This window comes from Onthophagus taurus, chromosome 1 (genome assembly GCF_036711975.1).
Source record: "Onthophagus taurus isolate NC chromosome 1, IU_Otau_3.0, whole genome shotgun sequence".
NCBI classification, from domain to species: Eukaryota; Metazoa; Arthropoda; class Insecta; order Coleoptera; family Scarabaeidae; genus Onthophagus; species Onthophagus taurus.
In genome coordinates, this window is record NC_091966.1 from 33683537 (window position 1) to 33706314 (window position 22778).

The 22778-nt window shown below is 32.5% G+C and overlaps 4 protein-coding genes and 2 long non-coding RNA genes across 7 annotated transcripts; 3 read left to right on the forward strand and 3 right to left on the reverse strand.

Annotated features, from left to right (window-relative positions):
* Positions 1-3182: 3182 nt before the first annotated feature.
* LOC111414312 (uncharacterized) lies at positions 3183-4111 on the forward strand. Its single transcript, XM_023045624.2, has 3 exons — positions 3183-3287; positions 3372-3551; positions 3653-4111. The coding sequence occupies exons 1-3, from the start codon at positions 3242-3244 to the stop codon at positions 3892-3894; spliced, it is 468 nt and encodes a 155-aa protein (XP_022901392.1). The 5' UTR covers positions 3183-3241; the 3' UTR covers positions 3895-4111.
* Positions 4112-5551: 1440 nt separating this feature from the next.
* On the forward strand, positions 5552-8945 carry LOC139431903 (uncharacterized). The gene is made up of 3 exons (XR_011641937.1): positions 5552-6270; positions 8202-8244; positions 8850-8945. It is a non-coding gene; the product is annotated as an uncharacterized lncRNA (long non-coding RNA).
* Positions 8519-10057, reverse strand: LOC111421871 (uncharacterized). 2 transcript variants are annotated; one of them, XR_002707248.2, is made up of 3 exons: positions 9604-10057; positions 9321-9536; positions 8519-9171 (listed from the first exon to the last, which is right to left on the reverse strand). It is a non-coding gene; the product is annotated as an uncharacterized lncRNA (long non-coding RNA). The 2 variants fall into 2 exon arrangements; XR_002707247.2 differs by having other exon boundaries at positions 8520-9168.
* Positions 10058-14201: 4144 nt separating this feature from the next.
* On the reverse strand, positions 14202-15167 carry LOC111417248 (uncharacterized). Its single transcript, XM_023049470.2, has 2 exons — positions 15089-15167; positions 14202-15009 (listed from the first exon to the last, which is right to left on the reverse strand). Exons 1-2 carry the CDS (start codon positions 15103-15105, stop codon positions 14460-14462), a joined length of 567 nt encoding a protein of 188 aa, XP_022905238.2. The 5' UTR covers positions 15106-15167; the 3' UTR covers positions 14202-14459.
* A 361-nt stretch (positions 15168-15528) lies between these two features.
* On the forward strand, positions 15529-16138 carry LOC111417254 (Cytochrome c oxidase subunit 5A). Its single transcript, XM_023049476.2, has one exon. It carries the CDS (start codon positions 15608-15610, stop codon positions 16064-16066), a length of 459 nt encoding a protein of 152 aa, XP_022905244.1. The 5' UTR covers positions 15529-15607; the 3' UTR covers positions 16067-16138.
* A 359-nt stretch (positions 16139-16497) lies between these two features.
* On the reverse strand, positions 16498-18060 carry LOC111417253 (Tetraspanin 29Fa). Its single transcript, XM_023049475.2, has 5 exons — positions 17773-18060; positions 17295-17483; positions 17060-17236; positions 16753-17004; positions 16498-16685 (listed from the first exon to the last, which is right to left on the reverse strand). Exons 1-5 carry the CDS (start codon positions 17842-17844, stop codon positions 16620-16622), a joined length of 756 nt encoding a protein of 251 aa, XP_022905243.2. The 5' UTR covers positions 17845-18060; the 3' UTR covers positions 16498-16619.
* Between the last annotated feature and the right edge of the window lie 4718 nt (positions 18061-22778).

Sequence of the window (22778 nt, forward strand, 5' to 3'; positions counted from 1 at the left end):
CGTGTTTTGTAATAATTAACATTGATATTAAATATTAAGAAATAAAACCTTATAATAATTAATATTTGTTGTATTAGAGAACACAGTATATTCAATCCCAGTAGAGGCAGTAGAAAACTACCCCTACTTTTTTGGAATAATTTAAAAACTACCCTGTCGATTTTGGCGGCATTAAATACACTTATAGTACGTTTAAAAATATTATGTGTTTTTTCTCATTTAGGGGTGGCTATGGTTAACTACCCTCACCACCCCAAATTTTTTTTTGCAAGTACTGCTTATCAATTTTGGTGCAATTTAGCATGTGATTTCTTTATACGTTAAGTAGTACTTTTGAAAGAACTAATAAGGGTTAGTAGTTTGGTATAGAAAATATATTTCGCTAATAATTGAAAAAAATAAAAAATAATAATAATAATTGATGAATACTAAAAAAACGCTACTAAAAAAACATTCTGCGATAATTTCATTTTCCACGAGTATTTCGCTGACAATCTCCTGTTCGTCCATTTCAAATATTGTACACTTTTTTTATAAAAATCTGTTCGTTGAGACCACGGTTTATACACTTTTCTGACCTGCACTAAGTTGACATGACATTGCACTGACTTACACTTCATTGCACTATGACGTCATACGAGTGCCATGTCGTGCAGAGTAGTGCAGTCCCAACGAACAAAGCTATAGTTACGAAACTACTGTGCACTTGCACTGTCTCACATAAAATGTAAGATAACTTAATAGTACAGGCACAGGGTAGTTTTGCAAATGAAAAGTTTTACTTGGAAAAATGTGACATACTTATGTTATCCGAATGTTCTGGGTCTAGTGTTCTACTTTTCGTTCAATAAAAATATAACACAATCTAACGCTGAACAACAATTAAAACTAGAACTAACACTAGACCTAGATCTAGAAACATTCGGGTTTAGCCGCACGCCTCTCAAGACGGCTAAACCAGAATGATTCTAATTCTAGGTCTTGTGTTAGTTCTAGTGATAGTGCTGGTGCAAAACTAGAACTAACACTAGACCTAGCACTAGAAACATTCGGGTTTAGCCATGCGTCTTCAGACATACTGTATAAGATAGACAGATAAATTAATGATGGGGAGAGAGAAGTTTTGGGTGGGATGTCGGAAAAAAAAGGTTAAATAAACGACGGAACATGGAGAGAACAAGGATTGTTGGAGGATGTACAAGGTATTGGTGATGGGGTTGGCGAGGGAAACTCCAGGGTATATAGTGAGGAAAGAGGTTAAGGTGGATGCAGTAAAGGTGGAAGCTGGGAAAAGAGCAGCGAAGTACGAGGAAATGATAGAAGGAAGACCGCATTGCAGGATCTTGGGAAAGTGCTGGAGGGAAATCAAGGTGAGGAGGTTGATATATGGGCAGGGAGATAGGGAAGGATATTCTGGAGAATAGTATATTCACTAACTGGGATCGACAACAGAAAAGTGGAGAGAACTGAGGGACAGGGACATACAGAGGCAGAAGAGAAGGTCACAAATACGGGAAGGGAGATGTAATGTAAGGTACGGGGAGATAGTGACAGAGGAAGTGCTAAAGTATCTGTTGATGGAAGGGGATGAGGAAGGAAAGATATTGGTGGCCAGATTCCGCTATGGCAATGAGAAGAGAGGGAACAGGTACTGGGCGGACGATGTGGAGAAGTGGTGTAGGCTGTGTGGAGAGAATTGGGAGACGCTGGAATACATGCTGAGAGGGTGTAGTGGTTACTCCCAAACATTTGCAGGTTGATGTACAGGGTGTCCAAATTTCCATGGGTTTGCAGGGTGTCTCAGTTATTATGAAACATAGAAAGTTGCGGCTTTCGCGAACCTGAGCTACTTTTTTGTGAAACTTACAATGGCGCAAACCAAATTTTTATAGCCCTCTTCGTTTTTGATATACAGTGTTTGAAATTTACGATTTTCAGACACCTCCTGTAATCTGGGTGTCCAAATTTCGATAGGTTTGCAGGGTATCTCAGTTATTATGAAAAATAGAAAGTTGCGGCTTTCGCGAACCTGAGTTACTTTACGGGTTCTAATAGATCTTTTCACGTAGAATCTAATGGTGCACGTAGATTTTTTTCTAGTCATCACGGTTTTTGAGTTATAAAGAACTGAGTATTTTAGAAGTTGAGTATTCAGTATTTGAGTTGTGTTTATAACTCAAAAACCGTGATGACTAGAAAAATTCTACGTGCACCATTGGATTCCACGTGAAAAATCTATTAGAATGCGTTTTTACTTTCTTACTAAGTTTCCGGATAGCTGAGATACAGGAGGTGTCTGAAAATCGTAAATTTCAAACACTCCCTCTATAATAAAAACGAAGAGGGCTATGAAAATTTGGTTTCCGCCATTGTAAGTTTCACAAAAAAGTAGCTCAGGTTCGCGAAAGTCGCAACTTTCTATCTTTCATAATAACTGAGATACCCTGCAAACCCATCGAAATTTGGACATCCTGTACGAGTAATGGTGGACGATAGGATTGTTATTTCTGGAGAAAGAGGATGAATTGAGAGGAAAGAAACAGAAAACTGAGTTTTCGATGGGTTGACTTGTATATGCCTAAACAAAATTTAACATAGCCAGGAATTGACTGATTTGCCTCTTTTTGAATGGATTTGAGTTGGTCACACTTGGATACTTTTGTTCATGTTGATACCATGATTTTCTATTTTTAATCTTATTCTTTGATTTAGTTTCGACAAACATTCAGCAATGAATGCGATTGGCAGTTTCCCATAAGTTAAGATTTCGGTTAATAGGTGTTAATGTTTGTATACAATACTTTTGAGCTAGTCATTGCTGCTCTTGTGAAATTGAGGCATGAGTTCCATGCATCGATTCGGTGGGGTAAGGCTTAGACGTCTCTTGTAAATCAATCATGATAATGTAGAGTAGCTTCCCGAAAATGAAAATTTAAGGAAATTTATTTTGACTAGATAGGTATCTTTAATATAATCGTGGATTTATACCTCTAAAATAGTAGAATAGAATATTACGAAAATAGTTGATTGAAAACAACATAAATATTTAAATATTAAATATATGTATACGACTAATTTTCTTCATATTTATCGATGAAAAGGAGTGCCTTACAATAAGACCTCTATATCGGCTTCGATTTATCTTATCATTCCTCAAACTTACAGAGTATATAAATGCTATAGGAAAGATGTAAATTATAATTTTGATTAATAAGCAGTTCTGATACGTCGTATTATAAAAATGTTCAAAAAAATCATCACAATCTGTCTGTGTTTAATCATTTTTGGTAAGAAAAGTTTCTTTTCTTTATACGTATTCTTTCTTAAGCTTATCATTTTTTTAAATCCTAATATATTTATTTTTATTAAAGACTTCACTCGAGCAATTGTTAAAACATGTTACCATTGTAACAGTATCGACGATCCGGAAAAGTGCAATCCATTGAATACATCAAGTATAAAACCAACGGAATGTAGTTCGTTGGAATACCCAAAAAATAACAATGAAGCCAACGAAAAGTTCGTTTGTGTTGACTACTTCTTTAAAAATGGTATGAAACTGAAAAAAATTATGCAGATTTTATAGCAATATATGTAATGTTTCGTAACAATAATATGAATATATAAAATATTAATAATAGATTTATTGTAGATACTACAACACCACAGAATATAGTTTCTGTTACTTCAAGAACGTGTCTAAAAGTGGCCAACAACGACAATAAACCGTGCGATGAAGTAAACAAAGATTTAATGAGCAAATACGCGACCCTTATTAAATGTAATTCATGTGAAACTGATAACTGTAATGCGAACAAGTATTCATCCGGAATTTTACACAAAGCTTCTACAATTTTGATTGGAGTTCTTATGTTCTTCGTTTCTTTACAATAAGTTGTAAAAAAATGACAATCAAAATATCAATGAAAATCATTTGATATTTTTGGTTATAATTAGTTTTGCTTTATATTAACATATTGATAAAACATTAAAACTTAAAAAAATATTTTCAATATTAATATAAAGATTCTTTATTTTGATTGATGTTTATTACATCAACAATTTGTGACCACGTATTTGTATATTTTTAAAGAATAAAAAGCAATATGAACATCTAATTTCATTGAAACACCCAAACACACCAGATAATGCGTTACTAAGTAAATTAGGTAGTAGAAAATGTTTTCAAGGAATAAATTACTTCAAAATTAAGGAAATCAGTAAAAATCAAATGCAACAGTTTAAATTTTTTTCAAGAAGTCGCGCACAAAATCATCAGCAAAATTAACACCCCTACCAATAAGAAATTTTAACGTGTTAATCGGTCAAACCGGTCTTTAGTTATAGCGAATTTAATCAAAATTAATTTTTTCTAATTGGGGACCAGACTTCCAGTTGGTAGATACCAAGGTCTATAGAACATAAGGTTACCCAATATCGATTCTCCTCCTCTGAGAGGCAAGGTGGGTCAGTGACGTAGCTGGTTCTATGAACAACATAACACGATGCGATGTGTGTTCTATAAACCTTGGCTAACCATATGTATAAAATCGGCAACTGTATATGTTGGGTTGCATCACGTACTGTTTATTCTCAAAAAGAGAATAAATGTAGATAAGTGACATAGAGTCATAATAAGAAAAGAGACGATCAATTAGCCCCGACCTCAAAGGACGTCACCTATATATATATATATATATATACACTGTATCTAAATGACATCAAAGAAATAGCATCTGAAAAAGTTTTCTTCATCTCTCATTATCCGAGGAATAAAATGCTTTCACTTTGCTCAAGGGTTTAATGTTTAAGGGTCGATAGCTAACAATTAATACATAAAGTTCATTGATGTTACTTAGATACAATCGTTACTATTTAAAATTCTCCTTAGAAAGAATCTTAAAAACGCACCAAAATGAAGTAGGACTAAGAAACATTTTACTGAAGGAAATAATAACAATCTTTAAATGTGGAAATGTCTTTTAGTGTATCTTCTTTAGTGATTTGATGGCGTGAATTGGCTCACGCATCTATTAAAGAAAAAAAAATTAAATAAATTAAAAGTTATGTAAAGCAAACGCTAGGGCCTCCGTCCCTAACCGTGGGATCAACTATTGAAACAAATTATGAAAGAAATAAATAAATATAATCTATTTAAATAAATTAAAGAAAAAATACAATATTTAAGGCATATATTGGAACATAGACGCTACAATACTGATTATTATAAATTATCTTATCGCATATACTCTAATAACGACTACTTACATAAACTAATTTAGGTACTAAAATAAAAATAAAAAATTCTTATTAGCGGTAATGGTGAGGAAAACGAGAATAAATAAAGAAAACTTTGCGTAAATCTAGCTTAAACTATGGGCACAAACGAGACAAGACTGAAAGCTATTGTCACGGAAAATCCGATATATACCATTGACATGTTTTTCCAATTTAATGTTTGAATTCAATTTGTATTATATCACAATGTAATTATTGTTAAATTAACGCACTCTATGCTTTTTTGTAAAATGGAGAAATAAAATACTATTATTAAAATATTAAAAATATTATTCCTTGTGGAAAATATATTGAATACTTCCATATCTTGAGCTAGTGTACCATATGTACATATGAATAGAACATTCGTGCAAAATTATTTAATATTAAAATAGTATTATTTAAGTGTTTGCCGAACCTATCCTTTGATATCGACTCCTTCCGCTGACAGAATGAGAGTCATTCGGCTTGCGCATACTACATATCAATCCTATTATTCCACGTGGAAAATAATCATGATGCAGATATACCCACTTCATAGGCATGCTGGAGGGTTTGTAAGCCTCGCTAACGACAATGCCTCCATGAAAGTACTAACTCTCATTGAGATCAGAGCATCATGGTTATTTTCCACGTGGAATAATAGGATTGATATGTAGTATGCGCAAGCTGAATGACTCTCATTCTATCAGCGGGGGAGTCCATATCAAAGGATAGGTTAGGCAAACACTTAAATAATACTATTTTAATATCAAATTATTTTGCATGATTATTCTATTTACATATACATATGGAAAACTAGCAGCTTCAGATATGGAAGTGTTCAATATGCTTTACACATAATTATTCAGCCAGACGCAAGCTTTCGTTTGAGATATAGAACATTAAAATCGGTCAAACCGTTCTTTAGTTATAGCGAATTTAATCAAAATTATTTTTTTTCTAACTAGGGGCCAGACTTCCAGTCGATAGATACGTGGAGTCATTTAAATGGTAGGTTAGGCAAACACTCAAATAATAGTATTTTAATATCAAATTATTTTGCACGAATATTTTAGTTATACGTATATATGCAATTTTTAGTATAATTCCTCGTGGAAAATATATTGAATAATTCTATATCTTGAGCCAGTGTACCATATGTACATATAAATAGAAAATTCGTGCAAAATAACTTAATATTAAAATAGTATTATTTAAGTGTTTGCCGAACCTATCCTTTGATATCGACTCTTTCCGCTGACAGAATGAGAGCATTGAGGTCTTATATACAGCGTGTCCCGTATCTTCCGCATCAGAGCATTATACGGTTGTAGGATACATTATTCTGAAGCGATCTTTCTAATAAAATTTTTTTGAAATGTTTATAATAACCGCACGGGAACTGTTTAAAGGAACTGTTTTTCGTCCAATCAGCAGATCGCAAATCAGACTCAGCTAATCGGTGCCACCCTCGGCCGGTTCGCTACGCCGATGATAACTCGTTTCCCACGTGTACTCACCAATAGATTCGTCATGGAAAGAGAAATAAACTTTTTCGATGAATCAAAGTCGTCCGTTATTGGTCGTCGTTAAACAGTTCCCGTGCGGTTATTATAAACATTTCGAAAAAATTTTATTAGAAAGATCGCTTCAGAATAATGTATTCTACAACCGTATAATACTCTGATGCGGAAGATACGGGACACGCTGTATAATCTAGAGTGCGTATGCTATTGTCCCCACCACGCCTAAAATGAAGCCAGAAAGGTCGCCATGTTAGATGTACCAACTTAGCGGGAAATTCGAAAATCTGATATACTTATGCAAGAATTTACATTATTATAAACTGGAAAGACAGAAAATAATAACCAAAACAAAACATTAATTTTTTATTTATAAATAATTATTAATTATATGATATTTTAAAAGAACTTAATAATTGTTAGCCATAACCCTTATAATTAACATAAACTAAGAAGAAAATATTTAAAGCAATACTGATTGATCGCGTTAACCTTTGCCTATAAATAATTGTTAGTTTATTTAAAAAAAACTTTACTTCAATTGAAGACCTCGGTACAAGAAGGGGGTAGCTCCATTTATCAAGACAAGGAGTTGTCCCCTTCTTACACCAAGGTCTTTAATTGTTAATTCCAAGTCAAGTAATCAGAAACATTTTATGGACTGTTGTAAATAATCGTCCAACCTACCAAATTATAAAAAAACATATGTGAAACGAAAAGAATTCGAAAACTATCAACAAAAAACAAATTTTAATAAAAATAACAATACGTTTATGAGAATTGTGAGGTTATAATTGTAGGTACAATAGAGACTTGAAACTATAGCTAAGTTCAAGTCGGTGCATCCAACATGTCTGACTTTCTGATTACCCCCACCACCACCACATACGCTCTCTAGATTATATATATAAGACCTCAATGAATGAGAGTCATTCGGCTTGGGCATACAGCATATCAATCCTATTATTCCACCTGGAAAATAACCATGATGCAACTATACCCACTTCATAGGCATGCTGGAGGGTTTGTAAGCCTCGCTAACGACAATGCCTCCATGAAAGTACAAACTCTCATTGAGATCAGAGCATCATGGTTATTTTCCACGTGGAATAATAGCATTGATATGTAGTATGCGCAAGCTGAATGACTCTCATTCTATCAGCGGGGGAGTCCATATCAAAGGATAGGTTAGGCAAACACTTAAATAATACTATTTTAATATCAAATTATTTTGCATGATTATTCTATTTACATATACATATGGAAAACTAGCAGCTTCAGATATGGAAGTGTTCAATATGCTTTACACATAATTATTCAGCCAGACGCAAGCTTTCGTTTGAGATATAGAACATTGAAATCGGTCAAACCGTTCTTTAGTTATAGCGAATTTAATCAAAATTTTTTTTTTCTAACTAGGGGCCAGACTTCCAGTCGGTAGATACGTGGAGTCATTTAAATGGTAGATTAGGCAAACACTTAAATAATAGTATTTTAATATCAAATTATTTTGCACGAATATTTTAGTTATACGTATATATGCAATTTTTATTATAATTCCTCGTGGAAAATATATTGAATACTTCTATATCTTCAGCCAGTGTACCATATGTACATATAAATAGAAAATTCGTGCAAAATAATTGAATATTAAAATAGTATTATTTAAGTGTTTGCCGAACCTATCCTTTGATATCGACTTCTTCCGCTGACAGAATGAAAGTCATTCGGCTTGGGCATACAGCATATCAAACCTATTATTCCACGTGGAAAATAACCATGATGCAACTATACCCACTTCATAGGCATGCTGGAGGGTTTGGAAGCCTCACTAACGACAATGCCTCCATGAAAGTACTACCTCTCATTGAGATCAGAGCATCATGGTTATTTTCCACGTGGAATAATAGGATTGATATGTAGTATGCGCAAGCTGAATGACTCTCATTCTATCAGCTGAGGGAGTCCATATCAAAGGATAGGTTAGGCAAACACTTAAATAATACTATTTTAATATCAAATTATTTTGCATGATTATTCTATGTATATGTATATATGGAAAACTAGCAGCTTCAGATATGGAAATAGCCAACGTTCCACATTGGAGCACCAGACTCATCCGCGAGTCCATCGAAATAAAGAAGAACGGTACCTTCAACAAGAGAGATGACGCCCTACACTTGTCAGCCACTTGGAAAACGGTCCTACACCGTCCCCGATTCGGAGCAGCCTTCCTGAGGGAGAGGATTTTGGGCAGACCATAGAGTTTGGGGCACCTGCTTGATTTTTCCCGAGGGATCAAGATTTACTTGATCTCGGGGCCTATTGGAAATGCCTCTATTATCGATTTGGTAGTTTTTTTCCAGGTAAGTTGTATGGTTTTTTGCTGCTAACAAAAATTAAAAGTCGTATAAACGATGAAAATATTTTATTTCGGTGCTATCTTCGAAGATTTCGAACGATTATCGTTCTTCTTCAGGCAGGACTAAGGAACATTCAGATATAACAAAAACACAGATAAAAAACATATATAATTACCGTCGGTGTAGGAGCATCGAGAGTGAAGAGAGTATTGTTTCAGAGTATTTCTTCAAAAAGATTCCGTTTACGAAAAATTCAAATGTAAAAAAACTTGAAGAGTAAATTGAAAAATCCAAAAAATTAAAATGGCGTTTTTCTATTCATCGTAAATCTCGTTTTTCAGAGTGTTTAAAAATAAATGTTAAAAATTAACGACAAAACAAATTACCAAACCTGTAGAGAAAGAACCATAATAACTAAATATAAGAAATCAAAAAAGGAAGACAATTTTTAAACTTACAATTAACACGTTAAAATTTCCTTTAAAATTAAATAACTTGAGTCAACATGATGAGGGATGAAATTGGACTGAAGGTCATAAGGAACGTTCGCCAGATGATAAAGGTGAAAGAGTGAGGGAAAACGAGTGGGAATAAAAACGTCAACATAAAATCTTTCCATACTAAATTAATTCTTCGCATCATTAAAAATCTGAAACATAAAATTAAAATAAAAAATCGTATTGTTACCATGGGAGACAAAAATGCAGGCCTCGTTGAGTTGGATAAAGAGTCATACATAAAAAAGACATTAACTTTTTTCAAAGAAAATAACATTTTAAAAATTAAGAATAATTTTATCTTTGTTTGTTTATTTATTTATTTATCTTTATCTCTCTAGCTCGACCTCTAGCTCTTCCAGGGATGCGTTCTTCTTCCGAAAGGTTTTCTTCTTAGAAGAAACAACATATGCTTGTATAAAGCTAGATCTGCACGATACGCGAACTGGTTCGCTACTTCATTGAAGTATCTCTAGCCAAGTACCCCTACCTCAAGTACCTCTATCTCTATCTCAAGTACCTCTATCACTACCTCAAGTATCTCTATCTGAAGTACCTCTACCTCAAGTACTATAATAAATGTTTCAATATTTTATTTAGGATGGACTTTAATGAAAATCCTCTACTCTCCGCTCAAGCTCGACCTTTGAATATATTTTGTTTCCGTGCCTTTTAACCCCTTGTCTAATTACTATATTATTTCAAAATATTAATAAAAGATACAGCTTGTTTACAATTAAAGACCAATAATTTTAGGTTTAATAACTAGTTTTAAATAATAATTAAAGATATTTAAAGCAAATAAACTAAAATAAACTCCGCCCGCCTTTACCAACTTTTTCCGTAGAAACTGGTGGAAACAACCTGTCAGTTATCTCGGGATTTCCCCAAGTACTTAACTTGAAACCAGATAGAACAACTCTTAAAATTGTTCAAAGTATTGAAAAAATTTCTCTAAAAATTAATATTATTTTTTAATGAAAATAAACTGGTAGAAACAACCGGTTTTTACGGAAAACGTATAATGTTTTCATACAATAAAATTTTATTTATTAATTAAAAAAGGAATACTAAACAATTTTTATTTTTAGTACAAGAAAATATAAGAGGGGGAGTATAAATCAAAAATAGTGCTGCCATCTCTTAATCATATCCATTATTATTATAAAATCCACCAGCGCCCGCATAGCGGACAAATCCAAAAATAACACTTTACGCGTTACCAATTTTTACGTAGCGGTTAGCAGTCTGGTATAAAATAGTCAATGGTATTGCAATACTCAAATCGCGTATTGCAATATCAATACTGTGATATTGGTTGCATACTTGAAGTGATGACGTCTTGTACAATAATTAATTAACACACTGTATGTCGACCGCTGCTCAATTAAGAAATCTGAAAGAATGTCTAAATATTTTGGCTACAATTAGACACCCAAACAATTCCATCCACAATATTCGCAATAAGATCTGTACCGCGTGGTTTATTTGAAATGACATATCAGCTTATATCTCAAAAACAAAAACTCGAATCGAAAAAAGTTTCAAGTAAACATTTTTTGGTGAGAAGGGGGACACATTGTACACATGAACAGAATTTTTTTCAGGGTTGCCTAAAGGCCCTTCTGACGTCATTTTTATTTTTTCTAATGGCACATACTTTTTTCTTTCAAAGTCTTAAACAACTTGACAAACTGATAACTAAGGAATGTTACGTAAGGTTAGTTTTGTTTACAAACATTAATTATAGCGTGAAGTTTTCTTTAGTAATTAGTAATGCCAATCATAGCGTGAAGTTTTCTTTTGAAATGCCAATTAAACCGTGAAGGAATGTTACTTAAGGTTAGTTCTGTTTACAAACATTAATTATAGCGTGAAGTTTTCTTTAGTAATTAGTAATGCCAATTATAGCGTGAAGTTTTCTTTTGAAATGCCAATTACACCGTGAAGGAATGTTACGTAAGGTTAGTTTTGTTTACAAACATTAATTATAACGTGAAGTTTTCTTTTGAAATGCCAATTAAACCGTGAAGAAATGTTAGGTAAGGTTAGTTCTGTTTACAAACATTAATTATAGCGTGAAGTTTTCTTTAGTAATTAGTAATGCCAATCATAGCGTGAAGTTTTCTTTTGAAATGCCAATTAAACCGTGAAGGAATGTTACGTAAGGTTAGTTTTGTTTACAAACATTAATTATAGCGTGAAGTTTTCTTTAGTAATTAGTAATGCCAATCATAGCGTGAAGTTTTCTTTTGAACTGTCAATTAAACCGTGAAGGAATGTTACCTTAGGTTAGTTCTGTTTACAAACATTAATTAATGTTTGTACATACGTTCACAGGATATTCCAGACATGTTTCAGACACATTTGTAGCGAAATGTTTCAAATGAAATGTTTCTGCTACATATTTTAATGATATTTCATAAATATATATATAAATATATAAATTTCGTTGTGAAGATATCAATAAAATCAAAAATAAAATAACTTGTTTCAAAATGTAATTCAAAAATATTAATTAATAAAAAAAACGATTTAATTAATCGTAAAATAATATTAAAATTTTTCTTAACTTTTGAAATCGTCTTAGAAAATTGATTAAAAAAATTTTTTTTAATGTTTATAAATCGAGTAAATCCTGTTCTAAACCTTGTTTGAATGTGCGCTAACTTGCACGTGGGATAAAAATTTCAAGCGAAAAAATCATTGTGATCAAAGCAAAAATGGAGCACTTCTCTACTCCACAGAAAATTCAGATGGTGTTAGCTTACGGTGAAAGTCGTGAAAATTTCGCTGAGGCCCATCGTATTTAAGTTCGAAAATTTCCTGGGGAAAGAGCGTCTTGTCCTAATACTTTATATCGAATAGTTACAAAATTTCTGGAATGTGGTAACGTTGAGGAAAAAAGACGACCACGTGCAAGATCGGTTACGAATGAACAGAATCGAATAGCTGTTTTAGCAGCTCTAGATGTTAATCCTCATGTAAGTTGCCGTCAATTGTCAAAAGATTCAGGCATTTCGTTAACGAGTGTACATCGGATTTTGAAACTTAAGTTTCATCCGTATCATGTCTCTCTACACCAACAATTACATGGCGATGATTTCGAAAATCGTGTGCAATTTTGTACTTGGGCTATGGAAAAATTAAGATTGAATGAAAATTGTTTCTTCAATGTACTATTTTCCGACGAATCCTCTTTCACCAATCACGACCAAGTAAATCGTCATAACATGCACTACTGGTCACATGAAAATCCTCGTTGACTAAGACAAGTTGATCATCAAAAACCTTGGTCAGTTAATGTCTGGTGCGGCAATAAAATAATTGGACCTGTTTTTTATTGATGGCAATTTGAATGGCAGAAAGTATCGGAATTTTTTGTTGAACGATTTAGCGGTTTTGTTGGAAGACCTTACACTGGAGCGAAGACTTGCGCTATGGTATCAGCATGATGGATGTCCATCTCATTATGCTCTAGCCACAAAAGAAGTTTTAGACTAAATGTTTCCTGAAAAATGGATAGGACGTAATGGACCGTTGAATTGGCCAGCTAGATCACCCGACTTAACTTCTCCCGATTTCTTTCTTTGGGGTTACCTCAAAGAGAAAGTTTACAACCAGGTTCCAACAACACCAAACGATATGAAAAACCGTATCAGAGCAGCTTGCGAATCAATAACTGAAGAAATGCTTGGGAATGTGCAAAGAACGTTTTCAATGAGAATTCAGAAATGTTTAGAAGTGGATGGTCATCATTTTGAGCATTTAATCGATTTATACAGGGTAACTTTATAAATTTTAATCAATGTTCTAAGGTGATTTCAAAAATGAAGAAGAATTTTAGTACTATTTTACGATTAATTAAATCGTTTTTTAATTAATTAAATTTTTTTAATTACATTTGGAAAAATGTTGTTTTATTTTTCTTTTTGTAAATATCTTCATAACGCAGAATGTAAGAAAAAAATATTTTATGTAAAAAGTACTTACTTAGTTTGTCAAGTTGTTCAAGACGTTGAAAGAAAAAAGTACATGTGCGATTTGAAAAAATGAAAATGACGTCAGAAGGGCCTTTAGGCAACCCTGAAAAAAAAATCTGCTCATGTGTACCCTGTGCCCCCCTTTTGACCAAAAAAAGTTTACTAGAAACTTTTTTCGATTCGAGTTTTGGTTTTCATTCATTTTAAATGAAACACCCGTATATAAAAACCAAAATTGAACAAATTTGCGAAAGAGACAAACGTTTAGTAGGAAATTTAATGAAAAAAATCATTTAGACGCCCTAGACACGTGTGTATAAAGGACGACCTAAGTCACAATATACCAACTATTAAAGTATTAAACATAATTATGTTAATTAATTATTATTGTTAATTATTATTTTATTTATATGTAAACATATTATGTAATTACAAATATGTTCAAAATTATAGAATTGTCACCTACTACCGGTTTGATAGCTTAAATAAAGATATTTAATAATAATATCATTTTATTAATAACTTTCATAGAAAATATATTTCAAATCAACCCTAAAAGTTAAAAAATCACGAATATTAAGATAATCATAAAATAAGATATTTATTTTTATATATAATAGACTTATAATAATAATAATACTTAAAATAAAAACTTTTAAATTCCAATATAAACGATTCATTCCCAATTGTGCACATTCCATTAAATTTTAACAAGTATAATTTAATGCATAACATGTATTGTAACATGACATGAATCACTTTTATAAAAAACTTGTTCTTTTAAAAAATAGTCAAATTTTAATGGAAATGTTACAGTGAAAATCTCATAATCAATTAACCTCGTGAATCATCTGAATCGTTGTCTAATAAAGTTTTCAATCTTTTCATAAACACTTCCTGAGATATTTTCTTTTGTTTAAAACCTTTCTTATTATTCCCTAAAACCTGCTTAGCTTTCATGTGCCTCTTTTTAACACGATGTTGAGCTATAACACTTCCACTTTCATGAAAACTAATCATACGTCTAAATTTCTTCCCGCTCGTATACTGTGGACTATTATTTACAATCTTTGGTTCTTCAAATATCGTCTCCAACGAAGCCGTTTTCTTTTTCGCCACCCCTTTACCTTCTAAATAAATCTTAGCCAGTTCTTGTTCTGTATTTGTAGTTTTCCACTGACTTTTCACGACCGTCTTAATTTCAATTTTCGGAATTGGGATACTTTTATTTATAATCCTCGTAGATCGGCGTATTTTCACTTGATCCATTTCAAGCGATTTTGATGAGGATTCTTCCGAAACCGAACTCGATGCCTGACTTTGTTGTTGTTCATTGAGAACGAGTTGATCTAACCCATCGTTTAACTCCATGACGTCGGAATCGCTGGGAAGATAACCAAATTATGTGAAATGTATTTATTTAAATTATATTTTTGACGATAAGATTCGAATCTTTTATCTACCTTACGAATAAAATCATTTCGGTAAATTTTTTTTTAGTTGACAGTACAACAAATGGCCCGCCATGTCTTTATTTCTTTATTTTATTATTGTATAGATGGCACCACAATCATTTATGTCATCAGATTAATATCTTTTTGTATATCTTAAATATATAACTAAATTAATTTACAAGACATTGAGGGAAAATTAAGTTTTTCATGTAGTTTTCAAAAATATATTAAAGATCAATAAATAAAGTTCAGTTTCTGTACGTACATTATAAAACACATAACCTCAATCGATTATTTAAAAAGAATGAATCTAAGTGTATACCAGCTTACTTTATTTATGATTTATATTTTAATTAGGAAAATTTAAATGTAACAACAAATAATTTTTCAATTAATTTGTATTTTTGTTAATTTTTGAATAACCCACCAAAACCACTATTCTGCGCATGCGCAAATCTTACCTTTATATCATCTCGTTGTGTAACACCACATTATAATCATCTCTACACGTATTTTCCAAAAAGAAACATGTTTCGTACGGCATTAATTCGTGCTACGTCTTCTTTAAGATCAGTAAATGGTCAAAAACCGGCCGTTTCCTTAATTTCAAGTCGGTTTATGTCGAAAGAAAGTACTGAAACCGACGATCAATTGGATGCAAGGTATGAATCCTATTTTAATCGTAAAGATTTGGATGGATGGGAAATTCGTAAAGGAATGAACGATATTTGCGGTATGGATTTGGTCCCCGAGCCGAAAATCATCATTGCCGCCTTGAAAGCTTGCAGAAGGGTTAACGATTACGCCCTTGCGATTAGATTTATCGAAGCTGTTAAGGATAAATGTGGAGGAAAAGTAAACGAAATTTATCCATACATCGTACAGGAAATTCAACCAACTTTAACAGAACTTGGTTTGGAAACCCCAGAACAATTAGGTTTTGATAAACCTGAGTTAGCATTGGAAAGCACCGATGAAATGCATTAGGTTGAAGTATAGACTAATTTGTATAGTTGGTTAAATAATAAATGTATTGATTAAATAAATTAATTGTATGTGTTCTTTGTTTTAATAAAAAATGTTTTTTTTTTACGTTTTGGTATATAAATTAAGAAAATATGTGTTTTTGAAAGAACATAACCTTAATGGAGGTTATGTTTTGTACTATTATGGAAAATGTAGATGGCGCTAAAATAAATTTTACACCCAAAAAAATAATTTGATTCAAACTTAAATTGGAATTAATATGTTTTTGAAGCTTTTTGTTTAAAACGATATAAATAAACATGAATATAAATAAATTTAAATATAAAAATCATCTGTAACAAATTCTCTAATAGATGGCGCTATAATAATATCTGTCAAATCAAAATATTTTTTTTTAGGTTATTTTTAATTTTCAACTAAGAAAAACGAAATTATAAGAATTTTTATTTATTGAGTAACACTTTAAGTAAAAATAGGACTAGCGATTTATAAAACGAATCATATAAGATACACTTATTTCTTTTACTTTCAATTACCAGTTTTGAAGACCGCTTTACATGTTATCGTAGTTATATTTAAGTTGCCTGGATAAATGGCAAGCAAAGATAATTCCAATCAGCTATATCAATAAAAAAATAACGTTTAAATTGATTTATGTTTCATTTAAGGGTCGAAATAGGATTTACCTGCACGAAAGCAAACCCAATTCCAACTGCTCCAATTGTTTTTGCATGATCCCTTATAAAATCACCAAATCCTTCTAAACATCCATGAGTATAAAGCATATCATCAGCTTCACCTATTCTACAAGTAATTTCATCAACAGCTCCAGGTTTATTATCACAACAAGAGATCGGAATTGGAACTTCGATTATTGTTTTATTGAAATTCTGGTTTTGACTCCAATCTCCAGGTTCATTTACTCCACAACATTTAAACTGCAATATTAATTAATTAATATTATATAATAATAGAATTTTCAATTTTGTTTACAGTTCTCTGCATAAAATCCCAAATAGTATTAAGATTTTCCATATTTTCACCTCCATAACTAAGCAAAGAATCGTTTAATTTTTGTTCTAAATACGAATGGGTGGAGTTTCTTAAAGCATAACCAGCAATTCCAGCAGCTAATTGTAAAACGAAAACCAAAATCATCAAAGTGGAAAACTAAAACAATTTAATAAGGATTAATTTAATATTATTGTTATAAATGAAGTTAACTTACGGTGATTATCATACAATAATTTTCTTTAATAGCCCCACAACAACCAAAGAAAGCGATTAAAAAGATTATTACACCGATTGCTATTAGTAGATTTGGGGCGGAAAAGAATTGATTGTCTAAAAACAATTCATATTGATGATAATAAGCTTTTACACTGACTCCAACCGAAATTAAAATTATTCCAATTACCTAAAACAGAATAAATACAAGAATGAAATTAAGAAAAGAAGTTCATTATTAAATATTATTTGATTTAGGACAATGATGAGAAAACAACAAGACAAAAAGATATCTCTTTAAAAAAAAAATAATAAAATTAAAAAAATCTTATCAGTTATAAACATGTTATTTCAGTTCCTTGAATCATTTCATTCCACTATCTGATAAAAAAACAATAAAAATCCTTAAAATAAATAATAATTTACATGGAAAATTTATACTTTTCAAGTTAACAAAATAAAAACGTTTTTCTACTTACAAAAAATATCAAATTAAACGAAAACAACAAATATTTAACGCATTTTCCACTCCAAGGTAAAGACTCATTCATTTTTAAAACACTATTTCACTATTTTCTAATAAAAACCTTTATATTTTAACTTTTTCGTGATTTTTGAAAAACGTTCCGTTAAATTCTGAAGCAGCTTTATGAGTAAACCGTACAAAGTAAAGATATAGAGTTGAGTGATAAAATGATAACGAAACGCGACAAAACCCAAGTAAAATTTTGTATACGTCAGCTCATCGAGGGACATAAAAGTGTATTATGTACTTGGAAAACCGGTGTCGCGAGTTTTTGAGAACTTGAGACACTTAATTTATTACGAAATATTGCGTTCGGTTCGATTTTCTATCCAACACATCGGCGTTTAAATTTAATACGTTATGTAAAGGTTTTTAATCACGTTAATGTTTCTTTACTTAAATAATTTTTAAAAATTAACGATTATTAAGTTTGCCTTTTTTTTATTCTCTAGCTTAAAATAGATAAAATAAATTGGAAAACGTGCTTAAACCGGTTTTGTTTTTTATAAAGGAGAACTTTCGAGTGAAAGTAAACCTTTCTATATCAGTATTTATTTCTTTTTTGGGATTGGGATTAAAGATGTGACCTTAAATGTAAGCAACCTTGAACGAATGTAAGACGGAAATAGAAAACAATTATGTTTTATTAAGTTTTGTTTTTATATTTAGTCGCAGTTATTAATGATTAATGTAAGATTTCGTAAAAATATGATCATAAAACAATTAGAGTGGATTTAAATTAGATTTTTAATCGCTTTTAAAACAAATTATGCTCAATAGATGGCACTGTAAAAGCTAGTATTTGAATATATTTGCTAAAAACGGATTCATTCTATGTATTTCTAAACCCACTAAGATTTATGGTGTGTCTGAGTCATGCTAAGATCACTATTTCATTAGATTTTTTCTTTTGGAATAACTGACCACTTTCCTTGCATTCTCAGCATTTCTTTGGATATTGAATTGCAATCAAGATACGATGGATTTGATCAGACACTCTCTTGCATTTATTATGAAAAGTTACGGAACTTAATTATAAATTCTAATTAGAAGTATAATGATGCTTTGGATATTGAAATAATTTTGCAGATTATATCAATTTATTAAAAAGCTCATTTACTTTTTATAGAATAAGCATTACCAGTTTTAATGAACTTTAGCCATAGCAAAACAGGATACAATTTTACGACGTCGATATCTGTCGAAGTGTGACATTACAGTAAGTAAAATAACATAATTTTTCGTTCTTTAGATTTATTTTGCATTTTACTTCTACTAATTCAGAATCATTAGTAAAATAGGAGTTGACCGTGTCGTTTGAACACCTTGGAGGTGTAACAATTTGTATATCCAATACGTTTTGTACTGGAGAAAAATGTGATTGAGATATGTAATTTGTTTTGCGTTGATACAATGCTGAAGTTGTCTGATGATGCCCCTTAACTATGATCTGCTTAAATATAGTCTGGGCTAAGAGCGCAGAGAGAAGGAATGATAGATAAAGCAAAGTTGGTGTCTTCATCAGCTTTTGTGTCTTCCAGTGCTTGCAGCAATGCCTTGTCTGCATCAGCAATAGCTGAACGATTTTTTAGCGTCCTTGTTTTCTTATCAAGGGGTTGACATAGAGGTGGATCCATAGAGGTTCTAAGTTGCTTTTCGTAGCACGATTATCATAGCATGACAGTAAAAATAACATTTTATCGAAGTAAACATATTTGCGCCTCTGATTGCCTGGCCTGATTTCGTATTTTTTTGTGCGTTCAAGTCCCTACGAAAACAAGTCTGCAGGTTATTCCAATGATTATGAACCTCGTTACCTGAAATTATAAAACCACACCGTAATTGATAATATAAATACCTATATCCTTTTACAGATATTTGGCAACTGGATCTAGCTTTTAAACTTTGTCAATCCAATATCTTATTAGATCATCAACAATACGAAATATTGTAAAATTCAGGAACACCTACTTCAGAAACTTCCAGCAACGGTTTCCGTTTAATGTTTACGTCCGAGTATTCTTTCATACTTTTTCATATAACGCTGACCTCTTCTCCACTTCTTCAATAAGGTTTTCGCTCAATTTTTTCGAAATCAGCGACATTGTAGGATGAGAAAGATAGGTCATAATACAAATCAGCTACCTACTGAAAAGTGGCCGCGTTTGCGCCTGCACATAGAAACTAGCTGTTTAAGCGCAAAGTTTATATATTAAAGGTTGTCTAAGTTCTTATGCTGCAATACTTTGATTTTAGTTTGTGGGCGAGGGGCAAGAGCAGGAGTGTTTCGTGACGTAAGCGATCACGGATTGCGCACGCAACCTCATGGCCATGTGGTGCTCCATACCTTTGTTTAATTTGAATTGCTTGGCGGTATTATTTTCCACATGTGACGTAATGCGCAGTATGATTGCGTACGAACCTAGACAACCTCTTATATATAAACCTTGGTTTAAGCGGTCGGCCGATAGTTGGCAAACTACGAAGTTGAAAAGGAATCAGGTTGCCCATTAAACTTAACAGTCTGCCCATTTCAAATCGTTTGAGTGTACGCACTTAAAAGGCTGTAGTGTGCGGAGTATCTAACACGATAAAAGCTTTAAGCATAACATAAGCTTACATTCTGAAAAATTATTCTGGAAACCGACTACTGAAAGTGATGTTATTGACATTATTGGATCTTTAAAGAATAGTTCATCTAGAGACGTACATAACCTATTAGCAACTATAATAAAAAAATTAAAAGATGTCTCTGCTCCATTATCAATTTTAATAAATGACTGCTCAGTGATGCTTTCCACATGTTCTAAAAAAATCCGTTATTGTTCCTATACATGAAACAGTTTGTGCTAAAAGGCTAACAAATTATAGGTCCATCTCACTGACATCATAAATGTGGAAAATCGACTAGCCAGCTATGGGAGGAGAACAATCCATGCCTGACGAAACTGTCCTCCAATTATGGGTGGACGGATCTCGTAGGGAAACTGGCTCTGGTGCATCGGTTTATTCCGATGTAAGCAATAAGCTTCATGACATGGTGGACAAACTGGCAAGGAAAGCTGCAGGCGAACCTCCTGGATCGCCAGAACCATTCGTTGCCCCAACAATAAGAAGCTCTATTAAAGACATAGAGCTTCAATAAGAGAAAACACGTAAGAAGTTTCTAAACTACTGGGACAGGACACCAGGATGTCGCCAAGCCAAGGAGGCTCTGATGTACCCTGACCCTAAACGAACAGATTTATTTATGAAGCTGTCCAGGAAGAACGTACGTTTGATCATAGGTCTAATCATTGGACACTCGCATCTACAGAAGCACTTACTGAACATGGGAATAAGTGACACCGACATCTGCAGAGGATGCGGTGAGGAGGAAGAATCGGGGTGGTTACCTATTTTTGGAGATATCCAGATTCGCATGAGAGGAATCAGGGCAGCACAACCAGGAATAATTCTAGCCTTTGCCTTCAAGGTAAAATAGCTGGAAGGACCACCCTAATGTTGTCCAAAAGAGGGAAGTAAGTACAAGGGATCTGCTGAGGTCAAAGTGCTGCGGGCGGTTCAGCCTGCCTTCCCGCGAATCCAGAATACAGAATTAACTGTTCACCAAGAAAGTCAGTGATGCTTTGGATGCTTCTATTTCCATTATAGGAATATTTTTGGATTTGGCAAAGGCATTTGATACTGTAGATCATAATATACTGGTTGCTAAACTGGATTTGTATGGTGTTAGAGGGATGTGTCTCGATCTTGTCCGTTCTTTTTTATTTAATAAAACTCAGATTATTGCTATAAATCAACAACACAGTGATAGTCGCAATGTTTCGTGCGGACTGCCGCAGAGATCAATCCTCGGTCCTCTGCTTTGAGTCACATACAGTTATACATAGTATAACAAACAGTTTCTAAGTAACCTTTTTAGTAGTAAAGACGTTAAAACTATATTAACCACTAAGACAGAAGGGCATAAATGTATTATACGACGACGTCTTAAAAATATCACCAAGTAAGTATCAGAGAAAACATACTTTGAATGTAAACATATACCGAAAAGAAGATAAATGAAGGAAATGCCCTGCTATTAGTTCTGCGCCTAACGTTAAAATAATCGATTATTAATTTTATTATTTGTTGGAACAGTTTATAAATGAAATGTGTGAAGTTGTTTGAAAATTACTGATCACAAGAGTTTTAACATGGTTATTGACAAAATCTTGCAACAATATCTGTTTTTAATTCAACACTGTTGCTATTTCATTGTTTGCTATTTCACAACTTGATTTAAAACTATCAACAAAACCATTTTTAGGCAAAGTTTTTTCTGAAATAAAATTGGCTTGGATTTTCATTAAGAATGTTTCCACTATAATAACATATTAATTCATGCATTTCATGATAACAAGCTGTACTCTAAAAATTACCTAAAAATGAAAAAAGGTGATCCTTTATAGAAATGTAGACAAACTTCACCCTCGCTAATAAATAACACTTCAAAATATGACGGTTGTGAAGTTAGCCATAGATTCTAGCCATAGATTTAAAAATCGAAAAATGATCGATTTTTGCAACTCGAAACGCAAATTAAAATTCATATTTGAGTTTAGCGGTCTTAGAATAACTCGTATACAAAAATTTACGGGGGGGTGTTTTCATTTAAGGGAGTAAAAAAATCCCAAAGTTGTGAACATCGCGTGCGCGCGTATACTATTCGACCAAAATCGAAAAATGACTAATTTCTGCAACTCGAAACGCAAATTAAAATTCATATTTGTGTTTAGCGGTCTTAGAATAACCCGTATACAAAAATTTACGGGGGGGTGTTTTCATTTAAGGGAGTAAAAAAATCCCAAAGTTGTGAACATTGCGTGCGCGCGTATACTGTTCGACCAAAATCGAAAAATGACTAATTTCTGCAACTCGAAACGCAAATTAAAATTCATATTTGAGTTTAGCGGT

Excerpts from the sequence above, each read along its gene's own strand:
- LOC111414312 (XM_023045624.2), top strand. The coding sequence starts at position 3,242 with ATGTTCAAAAAAATCATCACAATCTGTCTGTGTTTAATCATTTTTG. Across the intron at positions 3,288-3,371 it reads TCTGTGTTTAATCATTTTTG|ACTTCACTCGAGCAATTGTT; the intron begins GTAAGAAAAGTT and ends TTTTTATTAAAG. Across the intron at positions 3,552-3,652 it reads TGACTACTTCTTTAAAAATG|ATACTACAACACCACAGAAT; the intron begins GTATGAAACTGA and ends GATTTATTGTAG.
- LOC111417253 (XM_023049475.2), bottom strand. The coding sequence starts at position 17,844 with ATGAATGAGTCTTTACCTTGGAGTGGAAAATGCGTTAAATATTTGTTG. Across the intron at positions 17,484-17,772 it reads CGTTTAATTTGATATTTTTT|GTAATTGGAATAATTTTAAT; the intron begins GTAAGTAGAAAA and ends ATTCTGTTTTAG. Across the intron at positions 17,005-17,059 it reads GGGATTTTATGCAGAGAACT|TTTAAATGTTGTGGAGTAAA; the intron begins GTAAACAAAATT and ends TTAATATTGCAG.
- LOC111417254 (XM_023049476.2), top strand. The coding sequence starts at position 15,608 with ATGTTTCGTACGGCATTAATTCGTGCTACGTCTTCTTTAAGATCAGTA.